Source organism: Microtus ochrogaster, chromosome 7 (genome assembly GCF_000317375.1).
Source record: "Microtus ochrogaster isolate Prairie Vole_2 chromosome 7, MicOch1.0, whole genome shotgun sequence".
NCBI classification, from domain to species: Eukaryota; Metazoa; Chordata; class Mammalia; order Rodentia; family Cricetidae; genus Microtus; species Microtus ochrogaster.
The window spans coordinates 6177680-6191381 of NC_022014.1; the positions used below are offsets into that span (position 1 = coordinate 6177680).

The 13702-nt window shown below is 48.4% G+C and overlaps 1 protein-coding gene across 2 annotated transcripts in view; it reads left to right on the forward strand.

The window, feature by feature from the left end:
• Positions 1-6634: 6634 nt before the first annotated feature.
• Alg1 (ALG1, chitobiosyldiphosphodolichol beta-mannosyltransferase) overlaps positions 6635-13702 on the forward strand; it is an 11471-nt gene continuing 4403 nt past the window's right edge. The window contains exons 1-8 of one of the 2 annotated variants that reach the window (XM_005349277.3): positions 6635-6842; positions 7944-8021; positions 8154-8257; positions 10186-10334; positions 11899-11988; positions 12298-12408; positions 13162-13283; positions 13407-13445. In XM_005349277.3, coding sequence (XP_005349334.1) covers positions 6635-6842; positions 7944-8021; positions 8154-8257; positions 10186-10334; positions 11899-11988; positions 12298-12408; positions 13162-13283; positions 13407-13445 — 901 coding nt within the window. Of the gene's footprint in view, positions 6843-7943; positions 8022-8153; positions 8258-10185; positions 10335-11470; positions 11714-11898; positions 11989-12297; positions 12409-13161; positions 13284-13406; positions 13446-13702 lie in introns of those variants that run through there. The other variant, XM_026780864.1, reaches the window with a different exon arrangement.

Consider the following 13702-nt stretch of genomic DNA (forward strand, 5'->3'; position numbering starts at 1 on the left):
AGATTGGTGACTACGCTAATTGTTATCAGAGAGCCTTTATCCAGTAACTGATGGAAGCAGATGCAGAGATCTACAACCAAACCCTGGACTGAGTTCCAGGAATCCTGCTGAAGAAGGGAGGAGGGATTTTGTGAGCTGGGAGGGGGATGGGGGGAGGGTCAAGGTCACACATGATGGGGGAACCCACAGAGACAGCGACCTAAGCTCATGGGAGCTCATGGACTCTGGACCAACAGTTAGGAAGATTGCATAGGACTGACCTAGGCCCTCTGCGTGTGTGTGACAACTGTGTAGCTTGGTCTCTTTGTAAGGCTCCTAGCAGTGAGATCAGGACCTGTCTCTGTTCCCAATGCTTGGTTACCTTGTCCAGCCTTGATGCAGGGGGAAGAACTTGGTCCTGCCTCAAGTTGATGTGCCAGCCTTTGTTCAAGCCCATGAGAGGCCTGCCCCTTTCTGAATGAAGACAGAGGAAGAGTGCATGGGGAGGGGGTAGGTGGGAGGTGGGGGAGGGGATGGGAAGAGAGGAGGGAGTGGAAACTGTGGTTGGTATGTAAAATAAATGAGAAAAATGTTAATGAAATAAAATTTAAAAATATAAATAAAGGTGTGTGCCGCTGCACCCAGAGGTTTGCTTGTGGAACCAACTCATTGGCAGGTACATTGTCTTCCCAAGCTTTCTCAGAGTGGCACTTGACCAGTGGGAACTGATTTCAAGTTAGGGAGGTCACCCACAAAGCTGGGCGTGGTGGAGCGTGCTTGTAATCACAGGACTTGGGAGTGTAAGGAAGAAGGAGCCACTGCAAATTTGAGGACAGCTTGGAATTTACAGTGAGCTCAAAGCTAGCCAGAACAACCTAATGATTCTGACTCAAAATTTAAATTCATAAAAGGAGCGCTAAGATGTAGATCAGTGGTACAGAGTGTAAGGAGTAAAATCTAATGGTTCATTTTCAACAGAAAAGTAGCATGGGTCAGTTTAGGTCCAATTATTGATAAACAGAAAACACTGGACTCCTGGAGGCAGTCTACTAACTATTAATAATGTTTTCTGCCCACCAACCACCACCCCATAATAAGTTTCTTCACAGACTCAGTAAGCCAGATCAAGCTGAACTAAAAAAGTAGAATAGATTTATTTGAGCAAAGCAACTCCTGGGCAGTTTCTCCAATCCCAGAGATTGAGGTCGGAAAGCCCCCCTCCCCCAACAACTAATGCAGGAAGACATTATAGATTGTAGACAAGGGGTGATGCTGTGTCTCCCACAAACTGGGGTTGTGCACAAGTATGGTCAGAGGAGGAAGCTGCAGTAGCTGCCAAGAATGTGGAACTGGGCTTTTAGCATTCAGAGATTCTCTGAGTGGGCAGGGTTTGGAAACAGAAAAACAGGACTGGGTATTGCAGCCTGGTGAGACCAGCTCCCAGGTCTGCACCAGGGTTGCAGAAAGAATGCCTTTAGAGTGGTGGTACTTAGAAAAATTTCCGATCTATCTGAGGGAAAGACTCCCAGTCATGGTCTGAGGTCATGCGCTTTATATCGCCAGCTCTCATTCTCCTTGGCTTCTTTGTTCACACAGCTTATATACACATTCAACAACAAACTTTAGGCAATAAAAAAAGGTCACAAAAATTATTTCTCAAGGTCATAATGCATTCCTTGTGTAAACGATAAGGGACACACGAGAAATAAACCTGTCAGCTTTCTGATTAGTGGGCAGTTGTAAAAGGGAATTCAGCTGTAACGTTATCTTTAAGAAGATAACCTACAAGGGGTTATGAAGGAGAAAGGCTAAACTATTGAGAGGTCTAGGGAAGAAATATAGAAGTCGTGTACAGCTGGTACCTGCTGGCACAGCCCAAACAGTACCTGAGCAGGGAGTGAGGATTGAGAAAAGACAGGGACAGAAGATAGATTCGGAAAGATTCGGAAGGACTGTCAGTGAATACTGCAGCCCGGAGTTTGTTTCTCAGCATGCTTATATACAACTCTGAGGCAGAGAAAGTGATACAAAAGTTGTATCCCAGACAATGCTGACACTATGCAGCATAGGCAGACGGTATTTTAAGAAGACTACATCTCAGCTGGGCGGTGGTGATCCCAGCACTCAGGAGACAGGTAGGTGGATCTCTGTGAGTTGGAGGCCAGCCTGGTATACAGAGTGAGTTCCAGGACAGGTTCCAAAGCTACAGTGAGAAACCTCTCGAAAGCTCCCCTCCTTCCCCCCCCTCCTCCCAAAGCGTCACAAGTCTAACAATGCATTTTCTTATCTTGTGCGCCACCCCACAGAGCACAAGGAGGGAAACTTGTAACTTTTCATTCAAGGTTGTGAGGCCAGACCACCCTCTGTAGTCCTGGCCATTTGTGAAGCCTTTCCCATGGTTATCTGGCCATAAGGCTGTTTCTCTCCGGACTTGGTTAACAAAACAGACACCTGCAATTCTGTCCTTGTGTATTATCTGTGAAAAAAATAACTTATGATCTATTCACAGAGACATTAAGTCTAGTTAATTATACTTAATTGTCTTGTCAACCAGTTATTGATGGAAAACAGGCATCTAAGTTTCTCACCGTTTTGTGGAACAAAGGTTTAACTATAAAGGCATATTTTATTCACCAAAATCACACAGTACAGGAAGAAGTCATCCTCCAGTCAATTCACAGAAACAGCAGTGCCAGCAAAGGAGGAACACGCTACCAGCCAGCAGTTATGGGGAAGAATCCTATGGCCGTTTTAGAGGAGGGGGTTTGTAGCACACAAGAGAATTACAGACAGAAGTAGCCTGTTATTCACAGGCAGTGATCGCATAAACCTTGCTCAGGAGGCTACTCCATCAGAGAGTTTGGTCATCTGTGGGTCGACCTTATATCGGCTGTCTTCTACTGCATATTCTTATGGAGACTGACAAATGGGGTTTTCCAGACCATGCAGGGCAAGCTGGAGGTTCCGAATGAATAGTTACTACCATCTGAGCAGTTAGTTTGTCACTCCCAAAACCAGATGTTTAGAATGAAAAATTACTAATAGCCAAATGATCTACAGACAGGATAAGATCATCATGTATTTGGTAAGCTTTAATATAAACAGGATGAGCCGGGCGGCAGTGGCGCACACCTTTAATCCCAGCACTCGGGAGGCAGAGGCAGGCGGATCTCTGTGAGTTCGAGACCAGCCTGGTCTATAAGAGCTAGTTCTAGGACAGGCTTCAAAACCACAGAGAAACCCTGTCTCAAAAAAAAACCCAAATAAATAAATAAATAAACAAACAAACAGGATGCAGACCATACATGGTTTTGCTGAAGAAAACTTAAGAGGCAGAGGGAAAGACAAGACCCAGATTGTACCCTACTGATCATGCAGCCAATGAGGAAAGGGGGTGTCTTAGTGGTTGTGAAGGGATTTCTTAGAAAAGAAAACATTTAACTGGGGGCTAGCTTATGGTTCAGACGTTCAGTTTGTTATCCCATGACTCTGGCATCTCCAGTATCTTGGGGTCTCCCACACAATCCCGGCTTTACCTTCACAGCTTCACACAATGGTCTCTGTGGGCTTCCACGCAGGGACACTCTTGATACAATGCCTGGTCTCAGTGGCTTTCCTTGCTATGGAGGGAGATTTCACAGCCCCTTTCTTTCTATTTTTTTCTCTAAATCCTAGGTTCTGGGATTAGAGGTGTGTGCCTCCACTACCCAGCTATAATCCCTTTCTTAGATCCTTGACTCTAAAGCCAAAACCACCTGGTCAAAGCTGCCAAGGTCTGCTGCTTGAAGGAGCTGGGACTTGGCTCCGCATTCAGTTACATCTTCACCAGCTGCCTCTTGCTGATGGTCTTCTTCACTGCCCATGCTTTTCTCTAATTCCTTCTCACAGTTTGGAATTTGCTTAGCTGGTTGGGTCTTGCCCTGAAGCCGCCACTCCTTTATTCCATTTAGCACCAGCCTTTTCTTTGAATTTCTTATCTGGATTTGGCTCCAACATCATACTTTCTGGTGCTCCTAATCTCCTCAAGATGCACATTTAGTATTTTTCCTTTCTTAGTGTGGTGATTTGAAAGAAAATAGCCCCCGAAGGGAGTGGTACTATTGGGAGGTGTGGCCTTGTTGGAGGCAGTGTGTCACTGTAGGGGCGGGCTTTCAGATCTCGTACATGCTCAGGTCACATCCATGTCTCAGACCACGTCCTGTTGCCTGAGTCAAGATGTCGGACTCTCAGCTGCTTCTCCAGCACCATGTCTGCCTGCACACCACCACATCACACCATGATGACAATGGACTAAACCTTTAAAACTGTAAGCCTCCCCAGTTAAATGTTTTTCCTTTATAAGAGTTGCCGTCGTCATTGTGTCTCTTCATGGCAGTAGAAACCCTAACTAAGACAGAGGGACACAGTAGGAAATCATATGGAAGTCAACATGCAGGGCCTCAAACAACTAAAAAGGAAATTTCCATGTGATTCAGCCACACTGCTTCTAGAATCCATGCCAGCAAGCTGCAGAGATACCTGCACACCCTGTTTATTGCACTATTTATGGTGGATAAGATATGGAGCCAGCCTAGATGACCACCAGTAGAGGAGTGGATAAAGAACACACGGGACATGTGCACAGTGGAGGATTCTTCTGAGGAGGAGGAGGATGGGTCTCAGAGCTTGACATGTAACTGGACTTGGCCTGATCCTCCCGCCTCTACCTCTTGGTACGGGGACTACATGTGGGCCACCATGCCTGTACACTGGAGTTTTATTCAACCATAAAGAATCGTGCAATTATATCATTTGTAAGAAATTAGAATGAACAGGGGATTATGTTAAGTAAAAATAATCTAGACTCAGAAAGATGAGCAGCATCTTTCTCTCCTGCTTGGACTCCAGGGGCAAAGGGATAAAAAAGTAAAATGGAGACTACTGAAAATGATAAGTATCCTGGACAGTGTTGTTTTACTTTCTTTTATTGTTGTGAAGAGACACCATGACCACGTCAACTCCTATAAAGGAAAACATTTACTTGGGGTGCCTTACAGTTCAGGGGTTCAGTTCATTATCATCCTAGGGGGAAGCATGGCAGTGTGCAGGCAGACATGGTGCTGGAGAAGGAGCTGAGATTTCTCCATTTGCATCCACAGGAAGTGACCGCCATGCTGGTCGTGGCTTGAGCATCTGAGATCTCAAAGCTGGCCCCCTGTGAACACTTCCTCCAACAAGGCTGCACCTGCTCCAACAAGGCCACACCTCCTAATAGTGCCATTCTCTATGGCCTATAGGAGCCATTTTCATTCAAACCACCACAATGAATGAGATCAAATGTGCTAAGGCATGCACAGAGCTGTCACAATGAGCTGGAGAGATGCTCAGCTGTTAACCCAGGTTTGGTTCTCAGCCCTTGAATAGCAGTTCACAGGCACCCATCACTCCAGTTCCAGAGGATGCAGCACCCTCTTCTGACCTCTTCAGGCACACAATGTCCATATGTTCATACAGGCAAATGCATTTATACACACAAAATAAAAAGGAAATATAATAAAATGTGGTCTACCTCTGTCTTTGTATAACCAATACATGCCAATAAAATCTATAGTTTTTACTATCTTCCTTAGTTTATTTTTTTGTTTTTCATTTCATTTATTTAGTTAAATTAAATTGATGTAGAGTAGACTCCTAGATATCAGAGTCTGGGTCAGTCCCCTCCACCTAAGGCCTGGGATAGCACTCCACACAGGGACCAATAAGAGCTACTCCCACTTTCCCTTAAATGGACCCCTAAATTCGCAGATGTGCCTAATTTGAGGTGCTCAGAATGTGTGCAAGGAGAGTTATGAATGCGCCTGACATGCTCAACCCTCAATGGCTCTTCTAGCCCAAAGTTCTTCCCCAATCCTCCCCAAAACACAATCAGGTCTGTCACAGCAATATCGCACTACACTGCTACTAACTGCTGGTCGAGTGTCGAGTTGGAGGACTTCAGAGGGAGTTGGTTCTCTCCTTCCATTGTGTGGGCTCCCGAGATCAAAATCTATCATGGCAGCAAACATCTTTACCTGAGGAGACTTTTTTTTTTTTTTTTTTTTGCATCAGCCACTTATGCAAAGTTTTATCTCACTTGTTAGTGAGGCCGCTGTAGAGAGACAGAAAGCAGAAAGAAAGAGGCTTGGTCTGATCTTAGCCAGGACCTTGTTTATTCATGACGAGAGGGTATTTTTGTTACCCATGTGTGCCGATGGTCAAGATGCCCACAGTAGCTGAGAAATGACCTCTTACAGCGGTGGAAATGACCTCGTAGTCCATAAGGGAAGATGGGAAGTGTATTCTTTCAGTAGGCAAGTTTGAAATTTATCTTAGATCTCTGAAAAAGAAGTTCTTAGAGTAATAACGGAACAGCTTTACTTTCAGAGGGGCACAGTTCGGGGAACCTGACGTGGCTATGTCCTACTAATTCTTGGGCGCCTTAAGCAGTTTCTCCGAGGCCACCGATCCTCTCCCAGCCCCGCCCCTCCTTTCAGGCTCCGCCCCCACCTTCCAGTTTCTTTTCTTCCAGACACCTCCTTATCCAAGGCCCCGCCCCCGACACAGCAGGGCCTGGGGCTGCGGCTGCGCACAGCCAGGCTTGCCGGCCAGGTCACGTGCTCAGCACCGGCGGGCCAAGATGGCGGCGTCCTGCGTGGCGGTGCTGGCTTTGGCGCTGCTGTTGCCGGTGCTGCTGCTGTGCGCGTGGAAGCGCGGGCGACAGGCGGGCGCGTCCGCGCACGTGGTCGTTGTGGTGCTGGGCGATGTGGGCCGCAGTCCTCGCATGCAGTACCACGCGCTGTCATTGGCCCAGAGCGGCTTCTCCGTGACGCTGCTGGGGTTCTACAGTGAGTGGCAGGGACCTGGGAGGGATGCTCAGCCGGACCCTTGGCTCGCTCTGGTCTGGGGCTGAGGCCCAGGAACGGTTGTGCTCCTCTCTTGCCTGTTCAGGCCTGGGCCTCTGCTCCCTGGTGTCTGCGAGCAGCCTGTGTCAGCCGCCCTTTACCATACGTGAGGACTACGAAGAGACTGATTGCAAGGTCCCATTTAATTCGCCTAGGTAGTGCAGAGACTGGGGCTGAAATCCTGGTGTGTGAAACCTCAGTGCTGGTCACCACTTCCTCGTGCTGCCTTGTTAGTGAGTTAAGACACTGTTTCTTTACAACCCTTATCCAGCGCTGAGCCTCTCTGGCTGGGGATGTTTCTCTTGTTCCCTAAGGTGCAGGCAGAGGTGTCCACTTTCTCCTCCTTATGCACCATGTTGATGATTTTGCAGGGGCCCAGTCTCACTAAGCAGCTACTAGCTGGCTTGGACCTCGGTGTGTAGACCATAGTGTCCTTGAACTCACAGAGATCAACCTGCCTTTAGGGTGCTGGAATTAAAGGCGTGCACTACCAAGCCCCCAATGTGTCCGACCTTTTGACACAGCGATATGAAATCTACCAGCATGTCATGCACATCCATAGCTATCCTTGCACACATTCTGGGCACCTCAAATTGGACACATCTGCGAATTTAGGGGGTCCATTTAAGGGAAAGTGGGAGCAGCTCTTATTGGTCCCTGTGTGGAGTGCTATCCCAGGCCTTGGGGGGAGGGGATTGACCCAGACTCTGACATCTAGGAGTCTACATCAGTTTAATTGAGTTCCTATTGCTCGCCAGTCATTAAGTTAAAGAATGTGGATATGATAAAGGACATTCTAGTAGAAGAACACAGAGTGACCTCATTTTCTATTTCTGCTATTGGGGACCAGAGAGGTTTTTGATAAGTACTAGACTAGGACCCCTCCCTCACCATTTATTTAAGACAGTGGCTTGCTTTGTAGCACGTGCTAGCCTTGAACACCCTGTCCTCTTTATCCTTTCAAGTACTGGAATTACAGGTGTGAAGGAACACACCCTGCTGCCTCTACTTCTGATACCTTAAAGGGCACATTTGCATTTGCAGACTCCAAGCCTCGTGATGAACTCTTGCAGAGTGATAGGATTCAGATTGTGAAGCTGAGAGAGCTGCCAAGTCTGGGAGGTAGGACCAGACAACTCCAGGTTTCTGATTAGGGGGAGGTGGTTTGGAGGGGTGGTTGTGTATTGGGGAGCTGAGGGAATTAACAGACTGCCAGGAGCTCCATTGTAGAGACGGATGTTTTCTGACTTGCAGCTGGACCCCGAGTTCTCCAGTATGGAGTCAAGGTTCTATTTCAGGCAGTGTACTTGCTATGGAAGTTGATGTGCACAGACCCTGCAGCCTACATCTTCCTTCAGGTATATGCCAGCTGCTGCCTACCTGTGAGAGCCGCTGTTAGCAGTTCACTTGGGGGCCTTGGAAACATGCACAAATTGGGTTGTTGGTGTGGGTCAGTGAGGTCCTGGATTTGATTTCCAGTCCACACACAAAATGCACAAATTATTAAATATATTGCATACTTCTGTGTGCATAAAGTATAAAACACATGAAGAGGGCTGTTGCATTCATGGACTTGTGGCAGCTGTGGTCACCTGTACGACACCAGCACAGATCTAGCCTGCCCACATTTAGCATGGCTAGGGGAGGGATTCATGCAGTGCTGTCCCTAGCTGAGGAACTGTTGGCAGTTAGTGGTTGTTAAGGGACGGGGAGTCCTTTTTCTTCCATAGTGAGTCCACTAGTGAAATGCCCATGTTCCAGGAAGTAACCTCATTCCTGTGTTCATACAAGCAACTCTAATTAAACTCAGTCATTAAAAATAAAAGATATGAAACTAGGAGGAGACTAGTTGGGTTATTGAAAGGTTGGGAGGAGGCTAGGAAAGGCTAAGGTGTGAATGATAAAAATAATTATGTATACAGTAATGAAATTGTCAAATAATAAGTGCAATAATATTAAAAACCAAATAAGCATGAGTGTAGGGGTTGCTGGAGAAAAGGCTCAGCATTTAAAATTCCTTGTTCTTGCAGAGGACCTAGGCTTAGTTCCCAGCACATACAATAGTGGCTTACAACTGTCTGTAACTCCAGTTCCAGGGGATCTAATGCCCCCTCCTGGCCTCTGCAGGCACTAGGCATGCATGTGGTGTACACACATACATGTAGGCAACCACTTACATGAATAAAAATAAATATTAAAAACCAAAAACTTGAGTAGGAGTTTCTAGTGTCTGTTGTGTGTGTCGTACCCACTGGTATCTTGATGTATTTATTTGATGTATTTTAATGCTCTCAAGAGCCCTGTGGCATAGGTTCTCACTATTTAGACCAGACTGGCCTCAAACTCACAGAGATCTGTCTGCTTCTGTCCCTTGAATGTTGGGATTAAGGGTGTGCACCACTACACCTGGCCTTACTATTTTTTTTTTGATCTTTTACATATGACTGAGGTAAGAGTATAGGGTATATACATCTGTAACTCATGTCCAGTTTCTTTCTTAGGAGAAATTCTTAGCAATGGAATTGCTTTGTCAGAAATTCCTGTTTAAAATGTGGTGTGTAACTTGATAGCCTCAGAGTGAACCTGGGCCTTTGGGGTGCCTGTGTTTTAGGTTCTGTGATTTCTGTGGCTGTTTGGCGTTTTTCAGAGCTTGCAAACAAACAAAAAAATCAAAACCAAAACCAAACCAAAAAACCCAAATAACATGTTTTTCCATTTTTGTGTTCTTATTTTTACCTTTCCCTTAGTTTTTATTTTATCTTGGTGTGTTCATGTACATGCGTGTGCATGTGGGCTTGAGTGTATACATGCCACAGGAGGGCGGAGGACAACCTCGGGGGTCCTTTCGTTGTTTGAGATGGGGGTCTCTGTCCCTCACCTCATACATAGGCTAGCTTTCCTATGACCTTCCACAGTTATCTCCTGTCTTCCAGCTCCTATCTTGAGGAATCCTGGGGTTATTTTTGGGAGATGCCATGCTCAGCTCTATATGGAGTCTGGGATGAATGCAGGTCCTTATGTTTGGATGGCAAATTCTTTACCTCTTGAACCGTGTCCTTAACCCAGGCGCTTTTGATTGTTCATGATTTGGGGGTTTCCAGATTGGTCAGTTTTGATAACTTCTTACTCTGTTTTCTTCTTTTGATGGCGTCTGCCCATTGCTGATGAGAGCCTTTAAAGGTCACGGCCTCGTCTTTGCTCTTTGCTGTGTGGTCCCTCCTCTTCATTCGGGTACATGGGCCATGGTCTGTGCTTCCTCCACTGCCTCCAAGTGTCTCTTTCCTAGAACCCTCCTGGCCTGCCTGCCATTGCCGTCTGCTGGCTTGTGGGCTGCCTATGTGGGAGCAAACTGGTCATCGACTGGCACAACTATGGCTACTCCATCATGGGCTTGGTACACGGCCCCCGACACCCCATTGTGCTGCTGGCCAAGTGGTGAGAGGGTGTGGGTGGGAGAGAAGGGCCCGGGGAGGGGGCTGGATCTGCAGCAGGGTCCTTGGTTCCTTTGACCCTGGTTGTCTCATCTCATTGTGTGCTTCCAGCTCTGGGGGTCACCTAGCTCTGCCCTTTCCCTTTCCCTCCTGGGACTGATGTCCCTTGTTGCCCAGGCAGTTCCTGACTGTCACACAACACCAGCTTCATGCCAGGGGCCAGGTGCCAGGTGCCAGGGGCCAGGCCAGGCCCACGTGTCTCCCATCTGTCTCCATCACCCCAGCTTTGGTACACTGTACGAGTTAGGAGAGTGGGCTGAGAGTCATGTTGTCTCTTGCCACCAGGAAGTAAGTCAGGAATCACCCCCAGGGAGTTCCATTTCAGAGCCTTCTCCATATCTGGAGGGGGAAAAAGGCTGCAGTAGGTATTACGGTGGTAGCTAAGGATCTTTCTCACTTGGTCCAGCCTGGCTTTGAGTTCGTGTCGGTCCTCTTGCCTCAGCTGCTTATGCTCTGGGATTATAGGCACACTCCTCCACACCCAGTTTATTACCCCCCACCTCCCCGCTGAGGCAAGGCTTCTGTATAGTTCTGGCTGTCTTGGAACTCCCTTTGTAGACCAGGCTGGCCTCAAATGCAGAGATCCCGCTTCTGCCTCCTGAGTGCTGAGGTTAAAGGCTTATGGCACCACCCCCAGCTTTTAGGTATTTTCTTTTTGTAATTTTTTGATTTTTGTTTTTAAAAAATAACTTTATAAATGGATATTTTTCCTGAGTATTTTTTGGTGTACCTGTGGAGGCCGGAAGAGGGCATCAGATCCCCTGGGACTGGACTTAGATGGTTGTGAGCTGCCATGTACCCTGGTCCTGTAGAAGAGCAGCCAGTGCTATCTGGTCCCTAAATTTGATTTTTTTGAGTCTCGCTTATTGCAGGTTGGCCTTGATCTACCTGAGGTTACAGGTATGCGCTGCCACGCTTATTTTATGATGTGCTGGGGATGGAATCCAGGACTCTGATGCATTATGGGCAAGCACTCTACCAGCTGAGCTACATCCTGCCTTTTTCTTTTGAGTGTTTGGATAGGCGTGCACCACCATGCCCCGTTTTTGTAGCACTCGAGATGGAACCAGGGCCTTAGCTTGCCAGGAAAGTACTCTGCCAGCTGAGCCACATTTCCAGCCTGCAGCTTAGTAACCTTGACTTCCTCTTCCTCCCTCTCCTGGGACAAAGCCTCAAGTCACTAAACTCCCTTTATACCGCAGTGAGAGAGCGGCAGCCCTGCTGGTCCGGGGTGCTGAGACTTGCTTAAGTGGCCGTTACTGGGTTTCTCCTCTATTGTGTGCGAATGGATTTATGGAGACCGTTTCCTTTTGAAGTAACTGTGTAAGCTGAACAGGGAAGGGTGTGAAAAAGTAACTGTACGGGGAGAGCATGGCACATCCCGACAGGCTCAAGGGCCCTAGTTCTGCAGCCTTTTCACTACCCATGGGTATCAAGTCATATGGAGAATGGGGTGGGATCTACACTCATCCCATGGCCACCTGCTGATCCTCAAGACATCTTTGTAGGTACGAGAAGTTCTTCGGGCGCCTATCCCATCTGAACCTGTGTGTGACCAATGCGATGCGGGAGGACCTGGCGGAGAACTGGTGTATCAGGTATGCAGGCCTGGGATACCCATCAGCCCGCCAAGTGTTTTGAGAGCTGCAGCACCTGCTGCAGTGTTGCATTGCAGCAGTCATGCCCTGGGAAATAGTTATGGGCTTGAGAAGCCAAGGGAGGAGGCAGTAGGCTGTCTTTACCTCCCAGCTGTGTGGCCTAGGACTTCTTGGTCCTGAAGGTCTGCAGTATTCTGAGTGATCCTGGAGTTTCCTGTCTTTGGGATTCCCCTAAATTCCCTTGCTTTTTGGAATCCTGCTGCGTCCTGTTTCTTAGATTTTTCTCTGCCCACTCCCATCTCACGTCAGGGCTGTGACTGTCTACGACAAGCCAGCATCTTTCTTTAAGGAGACGCCCCTGGACCTGCAGCACGAGCTCTTCATGAAGCTGAGCCACACATACTCTCCTTTCCAAAGCTGGTATGTCTCCTGTCTCTCCGCTGTCCTGGTCTCCTGCAGACTCATCCAGGGCCAGTGAGCTAATGCTGCGGGCTGCCACCTATTCCTGTAAATAAGCTTTTATTGGAACACAGTCCACCCGTTCACCTCTGTGTTGTCAGTGGCTGCTAGAAGCCTGGTGTGGTGGTGAATCTCTGTAATCCCAGCACTGGGGAGGCTGAGGCAGGAGGATTTTAAGTTTGAGGCCAGCTGCGCTACATGGCAAGCCCCAGTGGTTGCTCCCAAACTGCAGCAGTGGAACTGGGTTTCACAAGAGTATGACCTACAAAGCCTGAAGCAGCTACTCTCAAGCCCTTTAAGGAACTGCCTGCTGAGCCTTGTGCTACCTTGCCCTGGGGCCAGTGGGTTCTTGTGGGGCAGGGGACCCGAGTGTCCTCTGGGCATCTCACTGGGGAGAGAAGGCACCTGTTTCAATTCTGCCCCGTCCTCTGTGTGCTCCTGGGAACCAAGCATGGTTGCTGGGAGGCAGGTCAACACCTCACTGGGATGCTGTGTGCTCCTGGGAATCAGGTGTAGCTGCTGGGAGGCGGGTCAGTACCTTCTCACTGGGATGCTGAGCAGGTAAAGTGGAGAGCCTGTGGGGTGGGTACTGTTCCTATAACCTCAGTCTCAGCAACCAGGATCAGTGAGGTCAGTAGGGTGCCAAATGCTGGGAGCCTGTGGCTCCTCTTGTGCCAATGTCTAGTGTCTCACCTCTCTCCTCTGATTCTTCAGCTCCGCGCCCTCGGACCCCAGCGTGGAGAGGTCGGCCTTCACCGAGAGGGATTGTCAGAGCGGGGTGGTGAGACGTCTGCATGGGCGGCCAGCACTGCTTGTGAGCAGCACGAGCTGGACAGGTCTGCCTCCCTCAGTACCTGGGGTGTGTGCCCAGCTTGTCTTGGGATCTGGGGATGGGTGTACGAGTAGGGCGGGAGGTTTGGGAGGCAGTCTGTGACCCTTTTCCCCTTCTCTCCCTGCAGAAGACGAGGACTTCTCCATCCTGCTGGGAGCATTAGAAAGTAGGTGTGTGGTGCATTAGCAGCTTGGACCTTGGCAGGGGCCACTGCTTGGCGCTTACCTGACATTTTGTGGCAGCCTGTCACATGGTGTGCCCCTGGTGTCATGGGTGGGCCAGCTTGGGACAGTAGGGGAGGGCATGGGAAGCTTATTGCCCTTACATGGTCATTGAGTGGCTTTTCCCACAGACTGAATGTATCTTGAGACTAGCACACCCTCCCCCCCCCAAGTCTTTTAGAAAGTTATTTTCCAATCTAGT